Source organism: Anabrus simplex, chromosome 3 (assembly GCF_040414725.1).
Source record: "Anabrus simplex isolate iqAnaSimp1 chromosome 3, ASM4041472v1, whole genome shotgun sequence".
Lineage (NCBI taxonomy): Eukaryota > Metazoa > Arthropoda > Insecta > Orthoptera > Tettigoniidae > Anabrus > Anabrus simplex.
Window position 1 is genome coordinate 69,832,821 of NC_090267.1, and position 20,244 is coordinate 69,853,064.

At 42.7% G+C, this 20,244-nt stretch overlaps 1 protein-coding gene across 2 annotated transcripts in view; it reads left to right on the top strand.

The window, feature by feature from the left end:
* Positions 1–20,244, top strand: part of LOC136865979 (1-acyl-sn-glycerol-3-phosphate acyltransferase beta) — a 301,468-nt gene that overhangs the window by 189,522 nt on the left and 91,702 nt on the right. For both annotated transcript variants that reach the window (XM_067142562.2, XM_067142563.2), the window contains exon 4: positions 12,761–12,894. In XM_067142562.2, the coding sequence (XP_066998663.2) occupies positions 12,761–12,894 (134 nt within the window). The remainder of the gene's footprint in view (positions 1–12,760; positions 12,895–20,244) is intronic.

The following is a 20,244-nucleotide window of genomic DNA, read 5'->3' on the forward strand; positions in this document are numbered from 1 at the left end:
ATGTATGTTATGAAAATCAGCGCAGAGAGAAGCAAGACCATGGTGATATTGAAACCAGATATACAAGGGAAAGGCATTGTGAAAATTGGTGGTCAGTCTTGAAATTGTTGACAGTTTCAAATAACTAGGAAGTGAATTCATCTATACTAATATTATAAAGAGGACAAATTTATTTGTTTGTAACGAATAGGCTCAAAAACTACTGAACCGATTTTAAAAATTACTTCATCTATAGAAAGCATAGGCTTTATTTTATTTTCAAAACAATTCGAGGTGGGGGGCACGGGGGGGGGGCATATAAAAATAATAGGCTAATATAGGCAAAATATCGAATTTGTCGTATAAGGACGAGACAAAGCTCAATTTAATCCTCTTGACGCAAAGAACAAAACTCGATAGGCCCTCCGGGCCCGAAAACCATGTTTTAAGGCCCTAAAACCAACCGTTATGGAGATATTGGAACCACAAACCACACTACCCCTGCTCTAGGAATCGGATAAAGAAACGAACAGACGTAACCATGGCAACGTCAGCTTCAGAATTCTACAGCAGCTAGATTATGCGTGTACGTTTGGGCATAGCTGACAAAGAAAATTGATACACGTATGACTATCTGGAAAAAAATTAACTATTGTCTAAGACGCTCATAGCACTCCTTTGGGCGGGGATGGAAAGGGAGTGAAGTATAAAAATAATAGCCCCGGAGAGCTCTGTAGTACAGCAACCAGCGGTTGCCGACGGGCCTCCGTTTTTACGTACTGGCTTAGGTTTCAGCATTTTGCGTAGTCTGTTACCTATAGTTTAAAGTATTTTCTATCAAATAATGGAGTAGTAGTATCACTGATGTTATTAGTGCCGATATTTTGGTCCACTTTTACGATCATTGTAACCATGAAAACAACCTACAGTATATACTGTACACAATTGTCAATTGCGCCCATGACTTGAAAAAATTTATCAATATTTGTACTCAGATTCATTATATGATGTGCGACATGAGTGAAAAGCCCTGAGAATTATAATTCTCGATAATTATAGTAGTTTCTTTTATACATCGCGTATTTCCTTGATCATTTGTAATAGTTACGAAATCTCGGATCAAACAAATACATTCAATAATATTTATATTTGTGGTACCATCTAGCGGAAGTATACTTACATTAAACCTCCAACTTTATGAGGGGTGCAGGTATATCTAGGTGGGAATGAAGGGAAAACATGGTAGCGAAAGATTTTAGAGGTCGACGCTAATTACGAACTAATATTTAGAGGCCCCCGTGAAGAAAAGATGCACTATAATTCCAAACATGACAAATAATTTCTACGTACTTAAGCAAATACACCAATGATATAAATATCTAATGAACTCGCTCACACCGATAGCATGAGTAACTAAAGCCAGTTTCTGATAACCCGTACGAAGAACGGGTACTTCTGCTAGTGCAGAGTACAAGGCTGGACATGGAGATTAGAGTGCAACAGAGCATGGCCATGTGGCGGAGTTCGGCTTCACTCTGTATAGTGACAATTATAATTACTGTAGTTAGAAACTGTTTTTATTAAGACCATGCTATGCGTCTTGGTGGGTGTGCTATGTGTCAACTGATGAGCCCAACTTGACACACGGGGGCGAAGCGCTCGCAACCAGGAATGAGTTAGCTGGAAAATTTATGTTCAATAAAGGACCATTTATATTGGTATTATAAATTTGCTTATTCGGGACAAGTATTTCAGGTTCCCTATGGGAATCAACATTTATATCACCCCGGCGCTTGTCAAGAACTAACATTTATTATTTTCAGAAATACAGGCACAAAGCTAATTCGGCCAACAAACCAAACGAAATGTAATTACTCCGTAATGAGCAACCGGAGACCACGGGTCCCTTATACCAATATACTCAGAAGGTATCCTTGAACAAACTCCAGAATTGTCAGCGGAGTTTCACTCTGTATAGTGACACTTGTTTATTGTGGTTAGAAACTGTTTTTATTTAGTCTTAAATTAGTGTATTAGCAATTAAAGAATACAACGGCTTCATTGCCCTGTTTGGTGATTTATTAATGTCAATATCATACTAAAGTAATTATTTTTCCAATGAATTTACGATCAATAGTAATTGAAGGACTGAGAAAAATATCGTCTACGACAGAAGGAAAATTGTTCTGTTCTATATGTGATCTGATCTGAATATAAGAACATTATAAGGGACAAGATATATTTGTGAAAATAAGGGGGAGAAATTGTTTCTTTCTTAAGCCATTTAACCTCCACGGTTGGTCTTTCCTTCGGACTTAGCGAGGGATCCTACCTCGACCACCTCAAGGGCAGTGTCCTGGGGCGTGAGACTTTGGGTCGGGAGATACAAATGGGAAGGAGGACTAGTACCTCGCCCAAGCTGCCTAACCTGCTGTGGTGAACAGGGGCTTATGGGGGGTTGGAAGATTGGAAGGGATGGACAAGGAAGAGGGATGGAAGTGGCCATGGTCTTAAGTTAGATACCATCCTGGGATTTGCCCGGAGAAGTGGGAAACCACGGAAAACCACTTCGAGGATGGCTGAAGGGGAATTCTACCCTCCCCCCCCCCTCTACTCAGTTGGCATCCCGAGGCTGAGTGGATCCCGTTCCAGCTCTAGTACCACACTTCTTGGCAGAGCCGCGAATCGAACCCGGGCCTCCAGGGGCGGCAGCTAATTACACCAATCACTAGACCACATAAGCAACTGGGGTGGTGGGGATTGTTTTAAGTACAACTAGGCAACCACCCTCTATATAACACTAATCAGAGAGAGAACATAGAAGGGACACGGCACTTAGAAAAATGAAGGTATCGGCCAAAGGAAGACAAGGGCCACGAAGGGCATGAAAATGAAAAACTCCCTAGGCCTCCATACGTAATACCGTCGGGGTCTGAAAAGAACAAGAGTTGACTAAGGGAGGTCGGATAGGATAGATGAAAGTGAGGAGCCTGGCACAAGTGGAAGCAATGCCAGAACTCAGCTAAGGGCCCCATGGTCGCCAATCCACGCTCCAAAGTTCAGAGCCTCTAGGGCCCCTTTTAGTCGCCTCTTACGACACGCAGGGGATACCGTGGGTGTTATTCTACCGCCCCCACCCACAGAGGGAAAGCGACTGGGGAATACATGCATCTTTTAAATCATCATATTAAGGATAAACAGACTTAAAGTGCACTTTTCAAAATGTTTGTTAATGTAATTTATACCACGTTTGCTAAAATGTTTAAGTACAATTATCATTGCGATATCCTGTGTAACCGCAATTTTCTCAGTTTTCTGTTGTGAAGCTTCCTACAACCAAACTTTTGCAAGGATTTCGAAACAAACCCACCGTAATTCAAAACTTTCCTTTTTATTGCTACTGTACACGAAGAAATAAAATATATAGATTAACTAAACAGAAATAAGTATTTCTACGTTCTGAAAACCTACAGCCTGTTTTCCAGTCAGTGACCGGGTCAGGGATGGAATGAATGAAGCTTCGTCTTGCGGCGAGTATAGGAATTGTGCCGGCTGCCGAGGTCTGTCGGACTCCTCTGGTGCAATGATTTATGACTGACAGATGAAATGAAATATGGGAGAGTATTGCTGGAATGACAGATGACAGGGAAACCGGATAACCCGGAGAAAACCCTATCCCGCCTCCGCTTTGTCCAGCACAAATCTCATAAAGGGATTTGAACCACGAAACCCAGCGGTGAGAGGCCGACGTGCTGCCGCTTGAGCCATGGAGGCTTATTTCTACGTTATTAAACGTTAAAATAAGTCACAATGGGCAAAATGGGCATATTATATTAAGCAGCATAGAAAACGTACCAAAGCTTGAGATATATATATATTGGGCCGATGATCTAAATGTTAGGCCCGCCGGGCTCAGTGGCTCAGAAGGTTGAGGCGCTGGCCTTCTGACCCCAACTTGGCAGGTTCGATCCTGGCTCAGTCCGGTGGTATTTGAAGGTGCTCAGATACGTCAGCCTCGTGTCGGTAGATTTACTGGCACGTAAAAGAACTCCTGCGGGACAAAATTCCGGCACCTCGGCGTCTCCGAAAACCGTAAAAGAGTAGTTAGTGGGACGTAAAGCAAATAACATTAATTAATGTTAGGCCCCTCTAAACAACAAGCATCATCATCAAAGGTTGATATGAAACATGAATATATCTAGTTTTAAGTTTAGCCCGCTCAATAGAATTCATCTCGGTGAATTAAGATATGGTCTAACACAATACCATAAAGACTAAATTCATAGTATTTAGTAGAAGCAAACATGAATGTCCAGATCCATAGCTAAAATGGTTAGCGTGCTGGCCTTTGGTCACACGGATCCCAGGTCGATTCCCGGCAGGGGCGGGAATGTTAACCATAATTGGTTAATTCCCCTCGCACGGGGACTGGCTGTATGTGGCATCTCCAACATCATTTCATCCTCATCACGACGCGCTGGTCGCCTAGAGGCGTCGAATCAAAAGACCTGCACCAGACCTCTCTTCGCAGGTCTCACGCCATGATTATTTCATTAAATAAGCAAAAGATAAAATCAATAATTCGGTTAACATACCTTGGCAGCACCATAACAGACAGCCAGGACCCTGAAAAAAGAGATTACACGCCGTATTGAGATTTCCAGATCATCTTTCCAAAATATGTGGTCATTCTTTTCGAATAATCTAAATCTCAGTCAGGCAAAAGTTGTTGGCATGTTATGTCTGATCACGATTTATGGAGTAGAGCTGGACTGTTAGAGCTTCCTCATTGAACATATAAGAAGCCTTTGAAATGTGGTTACATAGGAGAATGCTCAGAATACGCTGGACAGATTTCGTAAACAATAATGAAGTGTTGAGAAGAGCTATAGGTGAGCGTGAGCTGGCCGAGGAGCTTATAAATCACCGATGACATTGCTCCAAAACTGCAACGACTGGGCTTGCATCAACTGCACCGAACAACTCTTCAAGATAGCTAAAGAAAGGTGTGCTTTATCCAGGGTGATCGCGAATCACTTGTGGGTGGGAGACTCAGAGGAATAATACACCCACGGTATCCCCTGCCTGTCGTAAGAGGCGACTAAAAGGGCTGACAAAGGGATGTTGTTTATTGAACCATGAGATTATCTGTGATTAGAATCATCACGCGAGGAACACCATGAGTCGACTTTTCTTGAGATTAGTACCACTATGGGAAGAGTACCATGGGTCTGTGGGTGGATGACTATGGATTTACCGTACCCATGTATAGTATCCGCCACTATGAGGGAGGCTCCCCTCTATCCAGGTTCAGTTGGAACACCCCAAGGAGAAAAAATGAGGCTACACTCGCTGGGGTGTTTCAGCATCTGGTTGTCTGCATTTCAAGGAACATCACGGGTCTGGACGTTACTGTGATTAGTACTACTATACAGGTTTATTCACTTAACATGTTACGCGGAAATAACTTCTAAACTATTATATATATCAGCATTCTGTTTTCATAGTCGTAAATGATACCCAGGATCTTGTAAAATAACATGCTACTTAACTTATGGGGTGATTAATAACCGAGTTATTGATACTAACTCCATATTTTTAAATGGAACGGTACAAATTCATACAGCTGGCCTAAAAGCTTAACTGCGTACAAGTTCAAATATGTAATTATTTTCAAAATAGGACAATTACTTTTTGAGATATAATTAAGAACAGCATGCGCGGTTTTGCATGCCTCATCAGACGGCGTGAAGTCTGGCAAGGACATATTGACGCGCAAGCAGTTGCCTGGGAGTGAGTTCAGTCACAGAATGGATACCAGGCATGTAAGCACTTCGTACACATGTGATGGGTTTGCAAAGTGTGTATGACAGGCGAACTCATGACAGGACAGGGAGGGTTGATGTGTTTAAAAGGGAATAAAATAAGTACTTTGCCTTGAAAGGAACATAACGAAAACTATAATTGTCACTGGTTTTAGTGTACAGTGCATACTACTGTATAAGTTGAGAAGTAAACATAACACAAAACACTGGAAGAGCTCCTTCTAGAAAAGCAAATGAATGTAAGAGGTAGACTTCATTGGAAATGATCCTAAGGGCGTAGGCACGGGAACATAACGTCTCTTCAGTGTAATTATTATGAGGCGGACATTTTGTATGTAGAGACCGTGTTGGCAACGAGTTCAGTAATTTATGTGGCAAAGCCACCCGTGGCCAATCGGTCAATGATTGGAGACTGAATTATCACAACAATAAAGGTACGAGGTAGGTAATGTTTGAAAACGCGCGTCTCAGTGATCCGCATACACAAATTGTGTGCTCGAAATGTTGACCATCAACGGCGATGCATATTTGAAGTCGTGTCGCGAGGGATGATGTCACAGTCCGAAGAGTTTCCCTCGATATTGCAGCACGTGCTGCGATGATACGTCGCTTGAGATCATGTGGTGTTGTTGGAGCTTGCGCGTAGACTATGTCCTTGCACATACCCCAGAGGAAAAAGTCCAGCGGTGTCAAATCAGGTGACCGTGCTGGCCACCTGATGGCACCTTCACGTCCGATCCATCGACCGGGGAATATCTCATTTAAGACTTGCCGGGCCACACGCGAATAATGGGCAGGAGACCCGTCATGCTGGAACCACATATCCTGTCGTATGTTAAGGGGTACGTTTTCCAGCAGAACCGGTAACACTTCAGATAGAAATTCGGCATATCTGTTCCCCGTTAAAGTACTTTGAAGAAAGTATGGCCCTACTACATGGTCGCCGATTATCCCGCACCACACATCGACACTCCATTGCCGCTGATGATCCACCTGCCTAAGCCAGTGTGGGTTCTCACAAGACCAGTAGTGCATATTTCGTAGGTTGATATGTCCATGGTTACTGAAGGTCGCTTCGTCAGTGAAGATAAGTCTCTGCAGGAAGTTCCTGTCATCCCGTACTTGCAAAAGAACAGCACGGCAAAGATATGTGATAAGGATGAAACTTGTGTCGCTGTAAAATGCGAATGACACTTGCCTGGCTTATCCCGGCATCACGCGCAATTGCGTGTGAGGAAGTATGTGGATTATGGGCGACGGCCGCCAGAACACCTATTGCCTTATCTTACCCTGTCGCTGGTGTGCGCCTGTTTCTCTTCACATTATTATTCCAGTGTCCGTTCTACAACAACTTGCGGCAAAGACGTATTGTCATGTGTGACGGATGATCTCGGGCGGGATACCTCTCAGCATACAGTTGCGAAGCTCTCCTGGAACTCCTTCCACACTCTCCTTCCACACTCTCCGTACAGAAGCAGCATATCCAGTTTCTCTTGGTTTGTGTAGGGCATTGCGTAAGTACTCCAGACGTACTCCAAAACTGTACTGTACGTAACATGAGGCCCGTGCGACACTGGGTGGAGAAGACCTTCCCCTCCTACGCCCTCTAATAGCAGCTATACTACCTTCCCTTGCTATTTTCATTTGTTTGCAGGACGTGCGTCATTCACACTGCGATTGCATGTCAACATCCACATTTTCAAACACTAAGTCTACTCCAGAACAGTAATGCTTGTACGGTCGCACTTCCAGTAATGCATCTTATTGTTCGGGTTCCTCTCCGGACACTCGGAGGGGTATAGAGAATAGTTGTTGTTATTTCATTTCCGGGGCTTGGGCATCGTGGTCGTGTAGTCCCATGTGCTTTGTGTATGTGTCTGTACGGTATGTCTGTTAGGATGTGTATGATAACATGTGTTATAGTGGCGTCTGTAGTAGTGTTCTGTATTTGTAGTTCCGGTGAGGAATTGGGACGGAGGCAGCCGTTGTTGTAAGTAAGGAACCATCCCGACATTTGCCACGGAAACGCTTCCAGGATAGCTGAGATGGGTACCGAACCCACCTCTTCTCCGTTTTTGCCTCACGAGGCTGAATGTAGCCGTTCTAGCCCTCCAACCAGAATTAAATTACTTATCAGAGCCGGGAATTGAACCCGGACCACCGCGGCTGTTTATTTCTTTTCCGGAGCTTTGACAGCGTGGTCATGTAGCCCCGTTTGTTTGGGTGTGTGTGTGTGTGTGTGTGTGTGTGTGTGTGTGTGTGTGTGTGTGTGTGTGTGCAGTACAAAGCACACCTCGTTTTTTCATGCGAAGGAGCAGCGTCACCAATGCTGGATTATTTGGGTTGGGATAGGTTAGACATGAGACAAACAGCTCGACTTATTATGTGGGATGTTCAGAGTTCATCGTGGTGAGATGGCAGCAACACTATTGTTTATTTTACACGCATCAATCTCCGCGGAGCTCAAGCGCGACTGTAGTAGCGCGCATTCGGGAGAGCGCAGGTTAGAGTCCTGCCTCTCCCAACCTGAAAGTGATTTTCATGGTGTTCCATGTTCAACACCAGGCAAATGGCGGATAGGTGCCTTTTGGAATAGGCCACGGCCGACGTCCTTTCCAAGTCCTTCCCATTCCCATCCGTGGGAAACGACGCTAAACTGAGTGCAACCTGTTACACATGGATGTCAAAACAAAACAACTTTAATCTCCCGTCCCCGTTGTGTGTTTGCCAGTCATACAATAACGTTGCACACCCAGGGTATGTTACGATACATCACATTATGTTTACAGTACATGCCTGGTATCCGTTCTGTGACTGGAATCAGTGCCAGGAGGCAACTTGCTTGTCAATACGTCCTTGGTCGACTGCTCGCCGTCTGATGCGGCACGCAAAAGCCCAAATGAAGTTTTTATTTATATCTCAAAACGTAACTGTCCGATTTTGAAAATGCTTCCATATTTGAACTTGTATGTAGTTGAACTTTTAGGCCAGCTGTATGAAATGGTGCCGTTCCATTTAAAAATGTGAAGTTAGTATCAATATCTCGGTTATTAATTACCCCATGAGACTAAGTAGTACGTTATTTTACAAGGCCCTGGGTACCATTTAGGACTACGAAAACAGAATGCAGATATCTTTAATGGTTTATATGTTATTTCCGTGTAACATGTTAGGTGAATAACCCAGTATAAGCGACGCCGTGGGTCTGCGTTGCATGTGAATACTACCTACTACATGAGGAACACTATGTGTTTGCGTTGCCTATGAGTGGCGCCATAGAAACGCAACAGGTCTGAGTTATCTGTGCGTAGTACATTACCTGGCATACAAGTAAGGAACCTTCCTGTAGATTGTGTTTACACTGTAATTTAAGAGAATGGTACACATTCGGGCGTATCCTGGGCAACGCCAGTCAACTAATGAAACATTGGCGGCTGATCGTTTCACACCAGACATATCAACAGTGGAGCCTTTATCAGGGCTACAGTTAACACCTCTCTTAATATAGAAGGCATACGGGGGTCGAATCATAAGTCATGGCAATTATTTTTCTCGCGAGCAGGAGACAACACGGAAAATGTAAGATGCATTTGGAAACGTACGGTATGTACTTGGGTATGATGCCACTAGATGGTGTATGTAAACAACAGTGTGGGTCTAAGCATGCCCCCATGTTCAGTGTGTGAGAGAAAGCGTCACAAAATGGAAGTCAACAAACAGGAGCAACGAGCATATATTAAAATAGCAGTTCTCCGCGGCAGAAATGCATGCCAATGCCATACCAAGTGACTGTGATCTAATCCCCCAAGTCAAGAAGGCATTACGTGGACAACGGTTTGCTAACAAAGAGGACATCGTAACAGCATTTCGGAGAGGTGACATGCGTTAGCGATACACATGCAGCGAATGGTATTCAGCTCCTGCCCCACCGCTGGCAACGCACAGTGGAAATCTTGGGTGATCATTTTCGAAAGTCTGTAATCAGTGGAGACCTGTCCTTTGTGCGTAGTCTTGTATATTTTCTTCCTATACCATAATAACAGTGTTTACCAATGGCCTGTGTTCTGTCACTTTCCTACGGGAATTTCCTGGAGTCAGAATTTGTTTTCAGTCACTATGCTTAAGTACATGCCCATATTTCCAAATGCTTATCTTAGATTTTCCGTATTGCCTCCTGTTCGCGAGAAAAAAATAGTTGCCATGACTTACGACTCGACCCTCGTATTTGGAGTGTCACATGTCTGTAATATGATACCAGACCATATTATATCGAGTTCACGATGAGCTTCCTCGTGCTTCAGGTGGAAAGCACACACCTGAGTTTTTGTACAGTTGGGTTTCAACTGGTTTTCACTATAATAGCTTGACAGGCATTCAAGGGCATTCGATTTGTTTCAACTGTTTCAAAATCTGTACTCTGCGTGGCCAGGACACGGTTATCAGTATACACGAAGCTTCTGGTGTTTAAAAATACTAGCTGATCATTCGTTTAAATATTGAAAAGTAACGGAGCCAATGTACTTCATTAGGGTAGACCATTTTTCTGTATCCTCGAATGGCTATGCTGTCCTTGGAAGTCAACAAAAAAACTTCGGTTCTGGAGAAGCGTAGCGAGGAGTCTAGTTAAACATCATTATCGTTCGTCATATTGTAGACCTTGCCTAGAAGTATTTGATTGTTGACGGTATCATATGCTGCTGCGAGATCCACAAAACTGCATCTTTGTTCTTACGGGTTTGGTAATTGTCTGGTACGGCTCTTACCAGGAACAAACCCATACTGTTGTGGTATTAGTAATAGGCCAATGGCACGTAAAATACGATTTAAAATCAATCTCTTGAACAATTTGTAGGTGACACAGAAGCACTACAGGTCTGAAATATTTTGGGACAATGTCCTACTCTCCAGGTTTCAGTAAGGCGTTAATATAGACCTACGCCATATCTTCGATATCTGGCACTTGCTCATACAACTGTTGAAAAACTGCAAAACCCATTCTTTAGTTTTGTCCCAAGTTCTTAATATGTTCGGACCGGATATCATCTAGACCCGCTGCCTTGCCAGTCGTACTTTCTTTAACGACCTTCCAACATACTGAAAGGGATAGTGAAGTTGTTCCTCTTTTGCTGTTGGTTTTTCCGTGTTGTGCATAGTTTTCCTTTCTTGATTGCTTTTCCATTCAGCAGTAGCTGATGTGAAATCTATAATAATAATAATAATAATAATAATGTTATTTGTTTCACGTCCCACTAACTACCCTTTTACGGTTTTCGGAGACGCCAAGGTGCCGGAATTTTGTCCCGCAGGAGTTATTTTACATGCCAGTAAATCTACCGACACGAGGCTGACGTATTTGAGCACCTTCAAATACCACCGGACTGAGCCAGGATCGAACCTGCCAAGCTGGGGTCAGAAGGCCAGCGCCTCAACTGTCTGAGCCACTCAGCCCGGCTATGTGAAATCTGGTTTGTACTGATGTTAGAATGGCCGGTCATTTTCGTTGCGTCGTTGTTTAGGCGCTTGAGTAGTCTCCATGCTTTGTAACAGTCTCTTGTCAGATCTCGTCCCTCTATTATCTTGGTCCACTGCTCTAGTTTTACTGCACCTAAAGATGAGGTAAGGTGGTTACCAGCTTCAATTGTTTCTTCCCCAAAAGGATTATCTTCGATTACAATGTGGTCGTGAAAATTCAATATTCATTGACTTGGTCCTCAACGGGCGACTTAAACGCACTCTACAGTGTGATGACAGTAGTACCAGACCTGTAGCTTAGATCCTTTCCAACAGAACAAAAAGATGGTCTAGGCCACCATAGCTCAATTGGTAGAACAACAGACGCGAAATCGGGAGGTTGTGGGTTCGGATCCCACTGGTGTCCGGTTGTCCATTTTTGTTCTGTACTTAACATCTCTTCAGCACGTAATATATGTACGTAACACGACCTAATAAGTTGAAAGTCTGTTTCAGTTTTCTTTTTTTGTCCATGTTGTCTACTTTATTTTTACTTTTACGAAAAATCAGGCCTAGTAACAAATACATTTGAATTAGGTCTACTTATTAATTCTATGTGAATTTTCTTTATTTTACGGGGGTTTGGTTATTAAATTAAAGTGATTAAAGGAAAGAAAATATTACCAATAATTTTTTTCTCAAAAGGGAGGGGCCGTGGAAGTCCCCGGTGATCCCTGCCCCACCCGCCAATGGTATACCCATGCTGTCGAATGTAAGGGTAATACACTTGCAAAACATACACACACGAATACAGAAATCAATATTTTGCAACATTACATCTCACGGAAATAAATTCTTCAGAGTAATACGAAAGTTTCCGAGGGCTGGCACAGTCCACACGAACTTTTCCGAAAGCCTGTGCGCACGCGCAATACGTTCATGAAGACTCGATCAGAGCTGTCACTAGACGCAAGTTACAAAGAAGGTAGCCTAATTGTGTCTGAAACTAATGGAGTAGATAGCACGGAAATTTTTCTTCGCTTCTTCAATGCTAAACTCATCAATGTTCATTTGCGCGCTTGCTTTTGTACACTTCTCTCTTCGTATTTCACACACACTGGAGTTGAATGTAATTTTGCACAAATAATTAGGTTAAATTTTCCGTCTACCTTTTGCCAGTCGTTCACCAGGGGCGTGGTGTCTGCGTTGCTCATGTTGGCGCCGGCAACATACGCAAAATATATGATAGCCATCTAGCACCGAAGAATTGAACTGATAGGCACTACACTGCTGTTACAGAATGTCATGTCATTACAGTATTTGAAGGAAAGCAGGCATAATCTCGCTTGACACGGAGTCATGGAGATGGGCTATGATTGAAATTTTAAAATTCTCTTCTCTACTGTGTTTCTATGAGAAACGTCTTTGTCAGCCGTCTGTATATCTTAGACGATGACAGTACTGAGAGGGTAGGAAGTAACAGGACTTCCGTTGCTTTGTTGCAGACTTCCAGCATGGGGAGCGCGGCAGATCTCCAAACTCCTAGGTCTGCGATGGGAGATGAGAGGGCTAGAGAATGCCGTTCAAGACTCAGGCTGTGTAGTGCTCATTAACCACCAGAGCGCTATAGACCTCTTGGGTGAGTACATTTCACTGTCCTGCTGCGAGTATTTTAGAAATCAATTAGTCACTACTAATCTGCATTTAGGGCAGTAGTCCAGGTGGCAGATTCCCTATATGTTATTTTCCTAGCCTTTTCATAAATGATTTCAAAGGAATTGGAAATGTATTAAACAACCGCCTTGGTAAGTTATTCCAATGACATGAGATTCTGTAACAGCAATAAGATGGATTATACGAATGCAATGTCGATCAGTAAAGATGGTCACTAAGAATCATGCTCGTTATCAGTTCGAAAATTTTGAGTAACTTTCACTCTCGGGAGTTATTGAGAGAATTCTTTTGACAGTTGACAGCGATGAGAGTTCATATATATTATGCTGATTTGCAATTATCAGATGCTGTCACACGATATTTATTAACATAAAGATTGGCATAATATGAATGTGTATTAATGTTCGAACTTGTAATGTATTTTATTGGAGATTGTTTGTGGCCAGTCTTATGTTAAGAGTGTACAGAAGTGGCGCATACTGCGCTACCACTCAGCCTAGTAAACAACACATTTGATGTTTTAATCTTATCTATTTGTATATGAAGAGAGGTGATGGTGGTGGTGATTGTTTTAAGAGGAAGTAAAACTAGGCAACCATCCTCTATATAACACTAATCAGAGAGAATAAATGGAAGGAATCCGACACTTCGAAAGATGAAGATATCGGCCAAAGAAAGACAAGGGCCATGAAGGGCGTGGAAATGAAAGACGCCCTAGCCCTCGGGAACCTAATACCATCGGGGTCGGAAAAGAACAAGAGTTGACCAAGAGAGGTCGGATAGAATAGATGAAAGTGAGGAGCCTGGCACAAGTGTAAGCCATGCCAGGACTCAGGTAAGGGTCTCGTGGTCGCCAACCCACGCTCCCAAGTTCAGAGCTCCTGGGACCCCTTTTAGTCGCCTCTCACGACAGGCAGGCGTGTGTGTTATTCTATAGCCCCCACCCACAGGGGTTAAGTTGAAAGGTCTGGTTTGGGATGAAAATTCCTTGAAGACATCGTCAATGAAGTTGCAGTCGGCACACTTCAGAAGTTTCCGAAGAAAGGAATTTTCAACAGACATTAATGCCAAACCGCATAAACGTTCTTGTGTCTGCGTTGAACGGCAATATAACTTTATCCTCTTTAGCGCAGAAAACTTCCTTTCTGCAGATGCTGAGGTTGCTGGTATTGTCACAATAATGTTGCCGATTTTAGTACTTCAGGACTCAATCTCTTTTCATATATGGCGGAAATAATTTCATGGACTATTTTTTTCGAGAAGTCGAACACGTAGTCAAATTTCACGATTTCTTTTACAAGAGCATTATGTTGGTCAGTATGTAGAGCATATTGTTTAACTAGCTGTAAATCTATTCTTGTATTACCAAACTTTTCAAAGTTAATGCTACTGAAAATGTAAAAGTATTCGTACACCAATAAATGGGTCTTGTAGTCACATGCAGGGCCCTTTCCAGGCCCGTGAACATGCAGTGGCACGCGAGTACTGCAGTCCATGCACAATCGTTATGTACGCCTGCAGTTGACACAAGGTTCAGACAAGCACAATGGGGCGAGAAGGGCACAAAACAACACAAGAGGAAAGGAAAATAATTATCAAGCTTCACAATGAAACAGTCCCTGTCTGACATTTCGCGATTAATCAATCGACCTCAGTCGACAGTTTAATCAATGATTGCCAGGTAATGTGTTACTAAAGATGTACCGAACAGGCCCAGAAGCGGTCGTCTCCAAGTACCGTCCCAGAGGGACAGGACGTTTATTGTTCGAACTGTGAAAAAGGATCCAAAAACTAGTACCCCTCAGATTGCTACCGAGTTGGAGAAGCGGGGCATTAAGGTATGTACGGATTCTGAGCGAAATACCGTGGAAACAGCAGGGTATAATGATAGTGTCTAGGAGAACATTTATTGTTAGTGAAAGGAACCGCAAGAAACTCCTAGAATTCACTGTAAAACATGTGGATAAGACGGACGAATTTTGAAAGCGTGTGATTTTCGCCGATGAAAGTAAATATAACGTATTTGGTTCCGTTGGGAGAAGATTCGCGTGGTGAAAATCGAACACAGAAATGTCACTCCTACAGTCAACATGGTGGGGACTCCGTTCTTGTCTGGGGGGAGGTCCTGAGTACTGCCGGTATTGGAAATTTGTTTTTTATAGATATAACCATGGCCCACAAATGCTACATACATATTCTCAAAACACATCTTTTACCCAGTGCTAGGAAACTTGGTTTGGAACATATCATGTTCATGCAGGACAATGATCCAAAACACATCGCCCATAATACGAAGATGTGGATACTTTACAATGTGCCAAAGCATCTTACTACACCCTCTCATTCCCCCGACATTAATCCGATAGAGCAAGTATGGAAGATATTGGACAGAAAATTGCGTTCCAGGGTAATATCCAACAGGAATGATCTCCAAACTGCCGTACTGGAAGAATGGAAGAACATCGCGTCATCGGTTACCATGAACTTAGTTGCTTCCATTCCACGATGACTGCAGGCAATAATAAAGGCAAACGGGAATCCGACGAAGTATTGAAAAGTGAACAAACGTCTCGGACTGGATATGGTGTACGAACACATTTTCCGTGTGTAATTCTTTAGAGATGCCTTTGCTGACAGGACGTAGTGTTTATCGTGCACTATGTCTTCTGTTAGGAAGGAAGAAAAGATCAACTAAGAATCAGTGGATAACTCAGGAGATACTAGACCTGATTGATGAACGACGAAAATACAAGAATACTAGAAGTGGAGAGGGCAGAAAAGAATACACGCGATTAAAGAATGAAGTGGAAAGTGCAAGGTAGCTAAGGAAGAATGGCTGAAGGAGAAGTGCAAGGATGTCGAAGGTTGTATGGTCCTGGGAAAGGTAGATGCTGCATACAGGAAAATCAAGGAAACCTTTGGAGAAACGAAGTATAGGTGTATGAATGTTAAGTGCTCAGATGGAAAGCCACTTCTAGGGAAAGAAGAGAAAGCAGAAAGCTGGCAGGAACATATCCAACAGTTGTATCAAGGTAAAGATGTAGATAATTTGGTTCTGGAACATAAAGAGGCTGTCGATGCTGATGAAATTGGGAGACCCAATTTTTAGGTCAGAATTTGACAGAGCTGTGAGAGACCTGAATACGAACAAGGCACCTGGAATTGATGACATTCCCTCTGAATTACTGACTGCTTTAGGAGAAACCAGCATGGCAAGGCTATTCCATTTAGTGTGTAAAATGTACGAGACAGGTGAAGTCCCATCCGATTTTCGGCAGAATGTTGTTATACCTATTCCCAAGAAAACCGGTGCTGACAGGTGTGAAAACTACCGCACCATTAGTTTAGTATATCATGCCTGCAAAATTTTAACACGTATTATTTACAGAAGAATGGAAAAACAAGTTGAAGCTGAGTTGGGAGAAGATCAGTTTGGCTTCAGAAGAAATGTAGGAATACGTGAAGCAATCCTGACTTTACGTCTGATTTTAGAGGATCGAATCAAAAAGTAAAAACCCACGTACATGGCATTCGTAGATCTAGAAAAGGCATTCGATAATGTTGATTGGACCAAGCTATTTAAGATTCTGAAGGTGATTGGGATCAGATACCGAGAACGAAGAATTACCTACAATCTGTATAAAAATCAAGTCTGCAGTGATAATAATCGAGGTCTTTGAAAAAGAAGCAGCAATCCAGAAAGGAGTGAGGAAAGGCTGCAGTTTGTCCCCCCTCCTTTTCAATATTTACATAGAACAGGCAGTAAAAGAAATCAAATAGGAATTTGGAAAGGGAATCAAAATCCAAACAGAGGAAATCAAAACCTTGAGATTTGCCGATGATATTGTTATTTTATCTGAGACTGCAGAAGATCTTGAGAAGCTGCTGAATGGTATGGATGAAGTATTGGGAGTACAAGATGAAAATAAATAAGTCCAAAAAAAATGTAATGGAGTGCAGTCGAACGAAGGCAGGTGATGCAGGAAACATTAGGTTGGGAAATGAAGTCTTAAAGGAAGTAGATGAATATTATTACCTGGGTAATAAAATAACGATGGCAGAAGTAAGGAGGACATGAGATGCAGACTAGCACAAGCAAGGAAGAGCTTTCTTAAGAAAAGAAATTTGCCCACTTCAAACATTGATATAGGAATTAAAAAGATGTTTTTGAAGACCTTCGTGTGGACCGTGGCATTGTATGGAAGTGAAACATTGACGATAACTAGCTCAGAAAGAAAGAGAATAGAAGCTTTTGAAATATGGTGTTACAGAAGAATGCTGAAGGTGAGATGGATAGATCGAATCAGGAATGAAGAGATACTGAATCGAATTGGTGAGAGGAGATCGATTTGGCTTAATTTGACGAGAAGAGATAGAATGATAGGACACATCTTAAGACACCCAGGACTTGTTCAGTTGGTATTTGAAGGAAGTGTAGGTGGTAAGAACGGTAGGGGTAGACCACGATATGAATATGATAAGCAGATTAAAGCAGATGTAGGATGCAATAGTTACGTACAAATGAAAAGGTTAGCGCAGGATAGGGTGGCACGGAGGGCTGCATCAAACCAGGCTATGGACTGACGACTCCAACAACAACAACAACAACAGTGTCTTCTAGCATGGGCTAGAGCAATTTCGTTACTTTCATTGATCTGTCTCTGTCTTATCCTTGTCTTTCACAATATGAAAGTGACTGAGGTATGAGCGAAGCCAATAATGCCATTCCTTCTGCAGCCAGTCCCCGCTATGAATGGTGTGATAATGTTGTTCATAGGGTCGGTTGATGCATGCATTTCAGTGGGCTTGGCAGACTGATATGTAAAAGCAACTTCTGGCTCTGTGAGGAAAGCAACGGGAAACTACCTCGCTGCTCAATTCCCTTGTACGCCCCTTCAGTAATGCCTAGGCCATCTATGACAGCTGATGGCGGAGCTGTTGAGGATCCAACCAGCCTTAGGGCTGAAGAATGAACACACCTTTTTTATATTTGCCCTTAAATGTACGCACATGTACGGCCCGTTCTCGGATAATTTGACGTGTACGAATACTTTTCGAGTATCTGTAGGTATAGATATGCTTATTCGTTACTGACAAATCAGCAACAAGGAGGCAATAATGAATGATCGCACAGAACCCTGCGCCTGTGGAAATGAAACTCTCCGCACCGATCAGAAACTGAAATATAATGGTAAAAGTACGATCTCGTGGTTAATGGTCAACGCTGGTGTTTTTTGCATTTATTTCAGTCCTATCTGGTCCACAGTAATGAAGACCAGTAATAATTATGATCATACATCACATTCGACATCCTGTTATGTTTCTATGTTAGAGCAGTACCTTGACCTACAATGAACTGATTAATGAAGTGTTCAAAATACCTCGTAAGAGAGTTCTTCTCAATTGCGTTACGCATTGCTTCATCACCAGACGTCACTGGAGCACGCACAACAGGTGGTTCCCTTCGAACGGAAATCTCTTCTACCCTCCGAAACGTACTCACAGTTGGTCTTCCAGGAATATTTTACATTTCTTATAAGCCGTGCTTCCCGTGAATTATGTTTGCTGCTCCAAAGAGTAATATAATGTCCACGAAATCGTCACCTGAATACAGGTCTTTCTAATATAAACCCAGACCGAACGTACGGTGTTTGTACTTTGGGATACGACAGCTGCAGTATGGGAGGCACGCGCATTGTTCTCGACCTTGCAAGCAGCATGCATGTTGTCGCGAACTTACAAGTGAGGTATCACACGACAGTAGTTGCACGATCAGGGAAACTAAATTAAGTAAAGCACTTATGAAGATTTTCCCCATTTGAAGATCGTAGCAAGGCATGGAAACCACTAGGCTTACAGAGGTCTAGTAGATTGGACGAGAAAATAATAATAATAATAATAATAATAATCATCTGTTTACCCTCCAGGTTCTACCGCCTCAAGGGCAGTGTCCTGGAGCTTCAGACTCTTGGTCGGGGGATACAACTGGGGAGTATGACCAGTACCTCGCCCAGGCGGCCTCACCTGCTATGCTGAACAGGGGCCTTGTGGTGGGATGGGAAGATTGGAAGGGATAGGCAAGGAAGAGGGAAGGAAGCGGCCGTGGCCTTAAGTTAGGTACCATCCCGGCATTCGCCTGGAGGAGAAGTGGGAAACCACGGAAAACCACTTCCAGGATGGCTGAGGTGGGAATCGAACCCACCTCTCCTCAGTTGACCTCCCGAGGCTGAGTGGACCCCGTTCCAGCCCTCGTACCACTTTTCAAATTTCGTGGCAGAGCCGGGAATCGAACCTAGGCCTCCGGGGGTGGCAGCTAATCACGCTAACCACTATACCACAGAGGCGGACACGAGAAATAATACTTACTAAAATAATGATTGATGTTCAAGTTACACATAACTTTAATGACTAAAAATTAATTAAAAGTGATAAAAATATCAAGCTATAATTCAGTTAGGGAAAAATTAAAACGGAATTAAATTAAACATAGAACTTTCAAGTTCATTAAAATTAAAATCAGGGAAGGAAAATGGAAAAGAGATACAATCTGAGCTCACAAACCAGTCCTCGGGAGAAATCCTCAATCGGGATAAATTAGGTAATACCACCTTAAAGAAATTAACGAAAGAACGGCGTTCTTATTTGAACACTTAACCCAAAACTGGGTTTTCAAACATTACCGTTTTCGAGAGTGAAAAATGTTTCTTAAGAACCACTTCAACTGTAGGATAAGATGAGTAGCTTTGGAAAACCCCAGAACACAAGTTAAACATGAACAAGCATTAGGAAAGGGGTAATAAAATCAAATATAAATGTGACCAACAGGGTACAATTAGTCGCCAAGTCAAATATAATCCAGAATTAAATATTAATAGTTTGCAACCGCCAAGCATACGGAGAAAAATAGAGATGCTTAACAGGATCACATCTATTCCAAAGAGCAAAATCCAACAATCTCTCTATGGCGCACGTCAGCTGTTATAAATGACCTTAAAACCTCTTCAACCGGGCGAGTTGGCCGTGCGCGTAGAGGCGCGCGGCTGTGAGCTTGCATCCGGGAGATAGTAGGTTCGAATCCCACTATCGGCAGCCCTGAAGATGGTTTTCCGTGGTTTCCCATTTTCACATCAGGCAAATGCTGGGGCTGTACCTTAATTAAGGCCACGGCCGCTTCCTTCCAACTCCTAGGAATTTCCTATCCCATCGTCGCCATAAGACCTATCTCTGTCGGTGCGACGTAAAGCCCCTAGCAAAAAAAAAAAAAAAAAAAAAAAAAAAAAAAAAAAAAAAAAAAAAAAAAAACCTCTTCATATTC